The sequence below is a fragment of the Eulemur rufifrons genome, chromosome 30, assembly GCF_041146395.1.
Source record: "Eulemur rufifrons isolate Redbay chromosome 30, OSU_ERuf_1, whole genome shotgun sequence".
Classification (NCBI taxonomy): Eukaryota; Metazoa; Chordata; class Mammalia; order Primates; family Lemuridae; genus Eulemur; species Eulemur rufifrons.
Window position 1 is genome coordinate 26,198,009 of NC_091012.1, and position 12,926 is coordinate 26,210,934.

General features: G+C 39.3%; 1 protein-coding gene across 1 annotated transcript in view; it reads right to left on the reverse strand.

Annotated features, from left to right (window-relative positions):
* The window catches only part of AFF2 (ALF transcription elongation factor 2), a 318,848-nt gene that overhangs the window by 95,061 nt on the left and 210,861 nt on the right, over nt 1-12,926 (reverse strand). Inside the window, exon 8 of the mRNA XM_069464177.1 lies at nt 5,735-5,831. Within this exon, the coding sequence (XP_069320278.1) occupies nt 5,735-5,831 (97 nt within the window). The remainder of the gene's footprint in view (nt 1-5,734; nt 5,832-12,926) is intronic.

The window sequence follows — 12,926 nt, forward strand, 5'->3', positions numbered from 1 at the left end:
TTTTGTCTATACTGATTCAACTAATCATTAAATACCAGTATGATCCAATGAAGTAGGTGCTATTGCTACCTCTGTTTTATATGCACTTAGACCTTTTGCCCAAGCTCATCCAGTTTGAAAGCAGCAGAGCTAGGATTCAAATCAATGTTTGTCCAACTACACTGCTATACTCTCAAGTGCCTGCCTACACTGTCCCAGCATTGCCACACCACCTTACAACACAGCATGGACATGTCTGCTTCCCAAATAGTCCCAACCAAGAGAGCAAAATGCAATGAGGGATGTGAAGAGAACATGCAGGCTTTTAATAAACATTTGCAGGCTACAATCTCTATTGTGTCTTCATTGAAACCATGTATATATGTGATGGTGCATTTCTGACTTTAAAGGAGTCATTAGAAGGTGAAATCTCATGTTTAAAATGTTTTCTTATAACCCTGAGTCTCCCTGGCTAACCATCTGGCATCTTTAATTTATATATTATTATATTCCCATTCTAGCCTCATGCACCATTTTGCCATTTGAGGCAATAGTACTTAGCATTTAAACACATCCCACTTGCTCTGTGGGTTTCTGTGCTGATACTGCTATGGAAGGTGGCAGTGGTGGGGCAGGAAAAGGTAGGCTGTTCTGATTATAAAATAGTTGGGACCCAAACACCAAGTTAGAAACTGACACATCTGGATCCTGTGTTTTATTTTCATACATTCATTTGAAATGTATTCTTTTGGGATTCTTTATGCTCCAAACCATACCATAAGGTCTTAGGAGCTGTTTGAAAAAGAACCAGAGTATATTTACTAAATCTGGACAATCTGAGTTTCCTCACATGAGTCAGGGTGAGATGATATGGATTAGATGATTCAGGGATATCTTCAGAAAGCATGTCTCCTTTTTTTATTGGGCTGTGTCTGCATGGATGTAGCCACTGGGTTCTGAGAAATTTCTAACCATAATGTCAGCTCAAACCAACGGTGCGGTCTGGGCCCTTGGGCACATGCTTTTTTGTATTTGTTTTCATGCTTCCCCGCAGTTGCTATGCTCCCAATAGAATGATTCTGCAATTCTCTTGCACAGACAGAAGGCTCAAAACTAACTCTAGGGATTGCTGTGAGGTTCAAATGAGACAGAGCATCTAAGCTGTGCCTGGCACATAGCAAGGGTGGCTCCAAAGACGGCAGTCTCAGTACTCCTCCTCCTGATATTTCTGGAGTGCGACTGTCCCGATTATAAGTTGAGGGAATAGTACTATATTATCTACATGGCACTACATTATCTAAAAAAAATGATTTTGGTGATTCTTCAATAAGTTAAATGTAGAATTACCATGTAACTCTGCAATTCCACTTCTAGGTACAGATCCAAAAGAACTGAAAACATATGTCCATGCAAAAACTTGTATACAAAGTTTTATATCAGCACTATTCACAATAGCAAAAAGGCGGAGACAACTGAAATATCCATCAATTGATGAATGGATAAACAAAATGTGGTTTATTCATGCAATGAAATATTACTTAGCCGTAAAAGAGAATGAAGTACTGATATATGCTACAACATGGAAGAACCTAGAAAACATTATGGCAAGTGAAAGAAGCCAGACACAAAAGGATAAATATTGCAGGATTTCACTTATATGAAGTAGGGAAATCCATAGAGACAAAAGTAGATTATGTTTAGCACCATCCCAGGGCTCTACCTACTGATAGTAGCACTTCCAGGTATGAAAACCAAAAATATCTCTAGACATTGTCAAATATTCTCTGGGGGCCAAAATTACTCCTGATTGAGAACCACTGATTTAGAGAGTTGAACACTTAAGCCTCCAAAATGTGTTCCTGTCTAACCTTTCCCAGCCTCATCATCTAACCTTTTATTCATTCCATTCTCTAGCTAAACAACTACTTACTGTTCTCCTTTCATGTCTTGAACACCAGTGTCCTTGTGCCCCCTTTGTGCTGTTCTCTCTGCCTGAAATGCCCTCCACATCTCTCTGTCTCTCAAAGTTCTCCCTACTTTAAAAGACCTATCACAAATACCAATTTTTCCATGAAGCCCTTTCTGATTTTCTAGCCCAATAGGATTTTCCTCTACTAGTTTGTCTCACACCCCGTCCCCTTAGTAATTGCCAGCTTCTTGGCACATGTTTTCCTTGTCTTCTGCACACATGGCACTGCCCTAAACTGCACATAGCAGGTGCTCAATATATATTAATTAATTGTAAGTTTTTACATATTGAGATTCCTTAAAATATATATGTTACAATTTGATATCAAAAAATGAAATAACCCAATTAAAAATGGGCAAAGGATCTGACGAGATATTTCTCCAAAGAATATACACAAATAGTCGATGAGCACATAACAAGATGTTCAACATAACTAGTTATAGGGAAATGCAAATCAAAACCATCATGAAATACCACTGCATAACCTAAGATGGCTATAATAAAAAGGACAGATGATACCAAGTGCTGGCAAGGAGGTGGAGAAATTGGAACTCTCATGCACTTCTGGTGAGAATGTAAGTGCTTTGGTAAATGCTTTGATAGACAGTGTCATAGTTTCCAAAATGGTTAAACATAAAGTTACTATAGGATCTAGCAATTACACTTCTAACTATAACAGATTCAAGAGAAATGAAACGTGTCCACACAAAACCTTATGTACAAATGTTCATAACAGTGTTATTCGTAACATCCAAAAAGTGAAAATAATCCAAATATTTATCAGCTGATTAATGAATAAATAAAATATGGTATATTTATAAAATGAGATTATTAGTCAATTAAAAGAAATAAAGTACTGATATGTGCTACAACATGGATGAACCTTGAAAACATTATACTAAGAGAAAGAAGTCAGTCACAAAGGACCATAGACTGTAGGATTTCATTTATATGAAATGTCTAGAGTAGGTAAATCTATAAAGTCAGAAATCAGATTAGTATTTGCCTAAAGCTTGCAGGATGAGAAGATTGTGAGGTGGTGGTTAAGGGGTGTGTGGTTTCTTTTTGGAAGTGATGAGTGTTCTGAAATTGATTGTGGTAATGGATAGACAATTCTGTGAATATACTAAAAGCCATTGAATTGTACACATTGATTAGGTAAGTTTTATAGTATGTGAATTATATTTCAATAAAGCTGTTTTTACAAGGCAAAAAAGTAGATTAGTGGTTGTCAGGGGCTAGGGAGAGGAAAGAATGGAGGGTGACTGTTTAATGGGTAAGTATATCCAATTGGGATGATAAAAATATTCTGGAACTGGTGATGGATGCACAGCCTTGTGAATGTACTAAATGTCACTGAATTGTATGCTTTAAAATGGTTAATTTTATGTTATGTGAATTTTACCACAATAAAAAATAAAAGAAGGTGATTTCAACCCATACGTCTTTGAAAAAGTGTGTTAGGACTGATAAAGCCAGAGCTCAGCAAACACTGCTAGCATTATTGCTACCACTATTGTACAAGTATTCTCTTTTTTTGGTCTAGAGCCTTCCAGGCCTTTTAACAAAACTTCAAACTCTAAAAGGAGGGCTCATTTGCAAATGTTTATAATCTTGTGCCCACTTTTTACTTCCTGGACTCAGCTAGGTGGAAGAAGTTGTCATTTTGCCTCAACTTGGATCCCCCAGTTCAACCTCCCATCACATTTTAACTGAGAGCCTAAGCCTCACTGAGGAAGGCATGACCTCTAAGGGCAGCATGTCATGAAAAGTTTCCAACTCAGCCATTCTGAGCATCTGAGGGTCTCATCATTTATGTAAAGTCAACACATATATCCTAAAACTCCAGATGATTTGGGCCAACAGACCCAATGTCATTTTTAAGGTAAATACAGAAAACAACAACTTTATAAACTAAAAAGCAGACTGGGCTTATGTAATCACATAGAGAGGAAGTCAATGTGCAAAATGTACTTTCACTTATTGTTGAATTCTGCTTTAAACATTTCCATTAAAAAGTAACTTTTCATCTGTCAAAATCAAGGATCTAGGATTTTTTTGGTATTGGTTTTTGTTTTACTTACAAATATGATGCTCTTGTCATTGTTGTATTAAATGCAGACAGCAGACATGGCAGTCATCAGAAATTAAGTGTGCATTTTACCTTTGCTATGAAGCTCATGACTCAAATAGGAGGGGGATTGATTACATTCACTAAATGTACAGCAAGCCCCTGGGAAACAATTTTGAAATTGGCTTAGGCCAGCACGGTATAGTCTGTACCCATCTTATGCTTGTTCTTGATAAAGCACTAAACTTGCAAAGATGCAACTTTTTACATATTATCAAAAACGCAAACACAATAAAGTAAAGAAAGTAAAAGAGAGGAAAGTTTTTGCCATACAACATTGAAAATGAATTTGATTTTAAAAGTATAGCAGAATGGCAGACATTCTAGTGTGGCATACAACCATAGATAAGCTTTTCTTTGCATGCTCCTCCTTATGAAATATTTAGTGAATATAGAATTCCATATTTGTCCACTACCTTGAAATACCAGTGCATGAGCAGTCTTTAAAAATGGTCTGTTTAGGCCGGGCGCGGTGGCTCACGCCTGTAATCCTAGCACTCTGGGAGGCTGAGGTGGGCGGATCGTTTGAGCTCAGGAGTTCGAGACCAGCCTGAGCAAGAGCGAGACCCCATCTCTACTAAAAATAGAAAGAAATTATAGGGACAGCTAAAATATATATATAGAAAAAATTAGCCGGGCATGGTGGTGCATGCCTGTAGTCCCAACTACTCGGGAGGCTGAGACAGGAGGATCCCTTGAGCTCAGGAGTTTGAGGTTGCTGTGAGCTAGACTGACGCCACGGCACTTACTCTAGCCTGGGCAACAAAGTGAGAATCTGTCTCAAAAAAATAAAATAAAATAAAATAAAAATGGTCTGCTTCATTTTTATACCTTATCAGACTTCACTGATGGAAGGCCTTGGCCAGGTATTGGCTTTAAAAAAAGGCAATATTTCTGTATTCCTTATTTGAGGTTATAAGCACATCCAGAAAGACCATACATTTGAGACAGTTCTCTTGCACAGAGAAAATGCACAAGTATCGTTGACAGCACACACTACATTGCCATTCTCATGAGTTATAAATGATACTTGGCCTTTTCAAATCATGAAGTCCAGTCTCATTGGAAATACTGAAAACATACATTCCTGCCATCTCATTTGGTGGTAAAATATTGTCAATACTCATAATGCAGAATAGAAGGAGACAAGGGCAGAAGCAAGTTTTCTCCCAAATGCCTTTTGCCTGAAGGGTCGTGTAAGCAGCAAGATGGTGGGTATTGATTCTCAGCTGCATTCTGAAGCAGTGCATCTGGGAAAGGTGAATGGAGCAGTCACATTTATACCTAAATTAATGAGTGTAGGCTCTACGCCTCACACTGGAATAACCAAAGGAAAGTTACACCTTGTGCAAGACAGTGAGTAGTGCAAGAGAGGGCAAGACAATCTCTATTGCTTACTGACGACCAGTATTTGTGTATGAAAAGTAGAGAGAGGAGGTGAAAGCAGTTTTAAAGAGCCCAGCATTTCCTTACTATAGCTTTAATGAAAGCATGAGCTAATTTGGTCTGTTTTAGAACACTATGCCCATCTTTTCTTCTTTCCTTCTCCCCAAAGCCCAGAGGTGAAGCAGGGGAAGCTTGTGGATGTCAAAACCATTCTAGTTCTTCTTGCCCCCTCCCCTCAGGCCCCAAACCAAGCCCTAAGCTCTTCCTACCTGGTAGAGCTCAGTGGCAGTGCACTGAGTGGTCAAGGTCTTCACAGGCTCCAGGTCATCCTCATCACTGCTCAGCTTCAGGTCATCCTCAAGCATCCTACAAAGAAATCAGAATGGCGTTCAAGTTAGAAGGAGGCTTTTCTAAATCATCCTCACATACATCGTGTAATGAGGATAAAATATTGGAGCTACAATCTGACAGCTGCAATTCTGTCAAAGGTGCAGAGGGAACCAAGATTCTTTCAGCTAATTAGATATTTGCGCTCTTATATTTATGTCATACTCTGCACACATCTTCCCTCTCTACCTTCCCCTAAATCAAGAGGGAAAAAAGACTATTTCAGCATCTCCAGAGATGACTGGAGTCTGTGTATTTTTACTACTAAAAGTGCAATAAATGTACTGATCAATCACTATATAGGTGGGACGTGGCATTGAATCTCCACAGGACAAGGTGCTCTGAGCCTCCCATGAAAGAACAAGGGCATGATAACAGCCCCTAGCTCTAGAGGCTGTTGTCGAAGCCTGCTGGGGCTCTCTGGACGACAGAGGCAAAAGGCCCAGTGAACTTCTACTGCCTTTCAGTGCCCTCTGTTGCTGGGTAGCTTGGTGGCCACAAAAGAGCTGGGCGAGAAATAGCCAGTCATTAACCTTTTGAAATATGACTGATCTCTTCCTGTAAAATTTGATCCAAAAGATGTAAGCCCATGATGCGGATAAGAAATCTTTCTCCTGGGAGGCCGAGGTGGGCGGATCGTTTGAACTCAGGAGTTCGAGACCAGCCTGAGCAAGAGCGAGACCCCATCTCTACTAAAAATAGAAAGAAATTATATGGACAGCTAAAAAATATATATAGAAAAAATTAGCCGGGCATGGTGGTGCATGCCTGTAGTCCCAGCTACTCGGGAGGCTGAGACAGGAGGATCGCCTGAGCCCAGGAGTTTGAGGTTGCTGTGAGCTAGGCTGACGCCATGGCACTCACTCTAGCCTGGGCAACAGAGTGAGACTCTGTCTCAAAAAAAAAAAAAAAAAAAGAAATCTTTCTCTCCTAAGGCAAGGCACCTGAAAAATATGACTGGTGTGGACTTTGGTGATGAACTAGCACTTTCAAAATTGTTTATGGAACACACAGAGCCTTTTGTTTCTACAAGGGTATGAATTCCAGTACCATTTCATCTATCTCCAAGTGTGAACTACAGCAGGAGAAATGGCTTATTATCTTAAAAGTCCAGTGAAACAGCCTTCAAAGACCAATTGGTTTTCATGTTTTATTTAGTAAATACAACTTTAGACCCCATCCTAAGGCTTCAAGAGGTGACAGTCTCAGCCTCTCTGGACCAATTACCATTTCCCAAGCATGTGCTGCTCTTTCTGGCTTCTAGCTCAGCATCTGGCTCAGCTCCCAGGAGAGAATTCCCTTCTTCAACTCTGGAAATCCTATTTTTCCTCCATAGCCCAAGTCAGATCCCACTTCTTCCACAAAAGGTTCCTAGAAAGAACCTTCATCTCAGAAAGCAGATCTTTTGCCTCTGCCGAAGCTCAAGCTCTGGCTGGATCACAGCACTGCTTCCCACTGAGTCCCTCACTAGTCCCTAATTTCCATGTAGGGGGAGGGGGAAGCTCTTTCATCTCCCTGTTCTTCACAGCATCTTCCCACTGGCGTCATTCTCCAGACAAGGAATGGAAGGTTCAGAGAGGTGAACTGCTTTGCACATGGTCATACAGCTAGTTAGTGCTAGAGCCAATCCTAAAATTCCCATCTCTGGATTCCCACCTGTGTATTTTTCCAGAAGGGAAGCTTGAAGGGAAAGGGCAGCTTCTAATTTGATAAATAGGAGAAAACATTACTTTAGGGGTTATGTTCAAATGTTAGAAAGAGATTCAGGTGGGAGTGGGTATCCAATAACTCTCCAAAGAAAGCACAGTTTCCCCACTTTCATACTCAGTCACACAGGACCAGGATGTGTTCTTTGAGGTCTGCAAAGCAAAGACTGATAAAAAGGATGATTGGTGGGAAGGACAACTGTTAGAGTTGGTTTCAGATAAACTAAATTTGCAGGACTTATGACTGTCCTTCAAGAGACTAATGGATGTTTTGACGATCTTGGAGAAGGAGAAAAAAAATGTATCATGGTATTTCTTTTGCAGTTGCAGGCTTATGACTCTGAACAAATAATTCTTTACAACATAATGTGGGAAATGAAGACTGTAACATTCTTACAAGCTATAAAACTAAAATATTTAAAAAGTACCTATATTTGTTATTAAAGGCTTCATTTTCCAACATGTAGGGAATATCTACATGTTAATTTATATCTAAGTATATGGAAACATAAATAATAAATGATTCCTGCATCTAGAAGGGCCATTCTCTGTGTCAGAGAAAGTCCTAAGTATTCGACCGGAAGCATGGAATTTGGTCCTTGCAATGACCCTGTGAAAGAGGTGCTGTTATTAGGCCCACCTTCCAGATGGAGACTCTGAGGCTTAGGGAGGTTAAGGAACTTATTTGTGGCCATATAGATAGAAATCATGGAAGCAAACATGGAACTCAGATCATCTTCAGCCAGAATGTGAGAGTACACAATGTTTTCCTAGAGAGTATAACTTATAAAGGATGGCATATTAAATAAAACCAACAGCAACAACAGAAACCTTCACAAAACATGTTAACATGAAGTCAAGATATTTGAATTCAACTGCTGGCTAGTCATAAATCAGCTCTGAGCCTCATTTGTGTCCCTTTGGCTTTCTCACAGGAGGGTGGTGGTGAGCAGAATAGGAGCTAATGCATGTGAAATTGCCTTATGAAAGCATAAAAATTAATGCAGGCTACAATTAGTTTGGAAATATATCAATCATTTCAGTTGGAAATAATGAACATTATTAATACTATTAACAAGTAATCACAAGCAGAAGTCTCCATGTACCTTTACTCTTCTTTTAATTTGCTGAACAATCTGAAGGTAAGCCATGGTGACTTGGGAAATATCTAAAGGTATCTCAAGGCCAGATCTAGAAATGGGCTTATGGTCTTCAGGCTGCTCTCTTTGGCTAGAACTAGCACATCCAGAGCCAGAGCACGGAAGCCTGAACTCAGCAGTTATTTTACTCTTCAATCAACTCTATATGGTTTTAACATAGAAATGAAATACCCTCCAATGTGCACTTCTGAAAATAGGCAGCCAATCTACATAGTGTTTGACATTAAACACACCCCCCACCATGCAACAAGCTTGATATGAATTTGGTTGTTAATAAAGGACAATTTGATGTATATATTCAAGTCCCGGTAAATACAAGTCAAGGAAGTAACTAGGAAGGCTAGGAAGGCACACTACCATTAGTTATCTCTGGAGGTGTTAGGCATTCATTTCATTCCACTTCTTCCCTGACCTGTTAAGCTTTATTATTGAATATACATGTACTTGTTTGCGTTTTCATTCTTGGCTAATGCTGAACATTACTCTAGGGAAAGCACAGGATTATGAAAGATTTTGGATTTAATTATTATAGCAACACCATTCATATCCATTGCAGTTAAGGTTGTCTCAGCAGAAAAATGGTAATCTCTTTTCATAAGGTTATAATTCCATAGACAAATTCATCACACATGGATATCACAAAATGTAAAAAAGCATGCTCCTATAAATGAATGCCTGTGTGTATCTTAAGAAAAAAAAAACAGCAACTGTTGTTCAACTTTTCAATTAAATGAAAACAGAACCAAGTAGACTTCCTTAGTGATGTCAGATGTTTGTTCAGGGTCTAGTAGTTCACAATGTCTGTCTTTGTGCAAAAATGCTCTGTTTTTATTATTACTATGACCTATAATTTCTATAGTATTAAGAAATTGAACAGTCCTTAAAAATGTGTTCAAAAAACCAAGTCCTTGCCCTGAGGAGATGATCCTATAAAAACTCTTATAATGAAATTTGGGGCAGATGAGATAGAATGAACCAAAAGAAGATTTTCTCTGTCCCTAATTGTCAGGGCCTCAAGCTGAACCTGATGGCCTCCAAGGGCTCTTTGCATTGGAACATTCTAGGACACTATAATGTGACAAGCCCCATGTGAATTATAAGCATAAAATCCTAAGACCAGTCCCCATAAACTTTGCCAATTTACATAGAGGAATGCTTAGGCGATTTTGAAGAAGAACAAACAGAGTGATTGAAACATTATTATAGAAGTTTCCATGGATATGAAGCCCTTGTTGAGGCAGCATGGGATTAAGAGCAAGGGCTTGAGTGCCAAACAGACCTGAGTTCAAATACAGGAATTTCTAATGGGTTTGCTTTCTTGATTCAGTTAATAAAACTCTTTGAAGCTCAATTTTCTCACATGTTAAAATGGGAAATAATAATACCCATTCTGGAGGATATTTAGAAGGATTAGAAAAAAAAAAACTTTTATACAAATTGCCTAGAAGTCAAAATAGGCGGCTATCACTTTCATCTTGGTTATTATTGTTATTATTATTATTGTCTAATAAGTGGTGTTATAGAAGCAGGAACAATAAAAACGAGCTCTGGTGGTTACCCAGAGAATGGCACAGTTATTAAACCACCAATCATCACTGGAAGCCCTTGACCAGATCAGAAGAGCTTCATAGACCCTTAAGGAGTTTGGGAAATCTCAGGGCTTGGATTTACTCTTCTAGAAATGTCCTAAACCCATCAAGGGTGTCTTGAGTTTCCTGATAGCCTCCTGGAGTGTTCGAGACCCAACGGAGATTTGAAAGCTGGTTGCAAAAGGAAACACTCAGACAATTCCAAGTGAGAGTTAAAAATAAGAGTGGCCCTGATGTCCTGAACCTTGTACCTATGGAGCTACCTGTAGATCCAGAGAAATGAACCAGGTATGGCTCCCACTGGAAGTTTTGCACACTTTGAGCACCTTGCCTTTGGGCCTGACATTCTCAGGAGGCAGTTCCTACACACACCTGGCCCTAAGTTTTGTATATAAGACTGAGCTTAATAGATCAACTGTTAGTTGATCCAGAATCCTTGCAGAGAAACAACCATCAGGACCCTGAGTTGTTCTCAGAGCTCACAAGCCTACATGGTGCCTTTTGGTGAACTACAAAATGGTGTTCCTAGCCAGCATCACTTGATACTGGCTAGGTTCCAGCTTTCAGGTATCTATGGTGCTAGCAGCAATGTTGGTGGCCAATTCTCAGATGTACCCTGGCTCTTATAGTTGCAAGTGCTTGTAAATGCTATCTGTTTCACTGTGTCCCTGTGTCACCATGTCACCTAATCACCTAATGGAGATATCTATGACATCCTCAACATATGGCCATACAGCCTTTGTCTGATGGGTAGCTGAAAATATCCTTCTGTTCACTTTCTTTAACTGTGAGAACATTCTTCCAGTTAGGAGTTGCCATGTGCTTTACTGTACCTTCCACTCAGTAGCCAAAGTTTTGTTCTCTATAATAGTTCACACTTGAAGACTGTAGTTTCAATAGTGTTAGAGACAGAACCAGTGCTGCTACCTCTGTCATACAGGAGAGGGAGGGGGCTGTTTCACTTGGGTTTCATAGGCTCCTAGCAAAAATGAAGAGTCATATCCTCTGGCCCAGATAGTTTGGAGTCTTCTGGTTACCAGCCTGAAATATCATTGTCTTCCTGAATACCCAGAGCTGATAACAATCAGAGTAAGTTTATGTTGTTTCCAAATGAATAACATAGCTGAGTTTGGGGAAAATACCACAGCCCAGAGAGTCTGAGGGATGCCTGAGGACTTGCTCCATCTCAGTAGGCAAAGTCTTCCTGTGGGCCCTCTTCTACAATAGTAACTTAGCTCTCTTGACTCCTTAAAGGACACTTCCTCTTCATAAAGTAAGCTGGAAGGAATTAAACATGACTAGTTTACAATTACTCAGGGAAGTATATATTCTCCTATCTAGTGCTTTGTAGTCTCTACAGCATTGAATCATTTTTTTTCTTTTTGGTTATTAAGGCAGATGATAAGGAAGAAACGGTGATATTTTTCAGGGCATTCATTCTGTTTCACTGAGGCAAAGATGCTCAGCCTTTTTTTTCCTCAGGAGGAGCTGCATTTCATTTTTCCCAGGTTTTAACTTAAAAGTTTTTGATTCAATGACTACCTCACTGGGAATCCTGGAAAACCCCAGTGTGAGGGCTGTGGCAGTGACAACCAGTTTGAAAATCTGTACTATACTTTATAGGGACAAATCTTCAAGATCTATCAGATGGGGCCCTCTGACCCAGTGTTATGAACTAAACTGGATTGTACACGTTGTCATGGGCATATGGGCCAGGGAAGGAGTATCTTCTGTAGCTGATGGCCCTTGAGGGGTTGCAGAAAATGGACAGCTCATTATATACCTGGGTTCCTTCGAGTGAGAACTAGGAGTTCCCTTAGAGACCATCTAGTACAGGAATTGGCCAACTGCAGCCCCCAGCCGAAAGCAGCCCTCCCTCTGTTACCATACTGCCCACGAGTGAAGAACAGTTTTTATATTTTTAAATGGTTGAAAAAATCAAAATAATAATATTTCATGACACATGAGAGTTATATGGAACTCAGATTGCACTATCCATAAATAAAATTTCACGGGAACACAGCCACTCCCATTTATTATGTATCACCTATGGCTGCTTTTGAAATATTATACAATGGCCAGGTTGAGTAGTTGCAACAGAGACCAAGGCCTAAAATATTTACTATCTGGGCAATTAGAGAAAAAAAGTTTACTAACCCCTGCTTGAAGCCAGTGGTTTTTAAACTCTTAAACTCAAAATATCCTTTCCCATGCCACCAAATGAAATCTTAAAAGAAACCCCAAATAAAAAGTAGATTAAAGCAGTTTGCTTTGGAGAGCCCCAGGGATTCAAGGAACATAGTGTGAAAACAACTCATCTAGTATAGTCTCCTCATTTTATCGAGATAATTGTGGCTCCATGGATATTGCATAGGATTTAATCAGAGAACCTGAGCTTAAGTTATTTAACCTCTCTGAAACTTAGTTTATTCCTCTGTGCAATGGGAATAAAAATAATATCTATCTCAGATATTCAGTTAGTGATGAATAGTCTGTTTGGCCAGAGTGCTAAGTTCATAAAAAAAAACAATAGTAGGAAGAAAGAGTACCTATCTTTTCTCTAGGTGCATTATATATGTGGTACATATGGATTTATATCTATATTGCATACATAAGCCA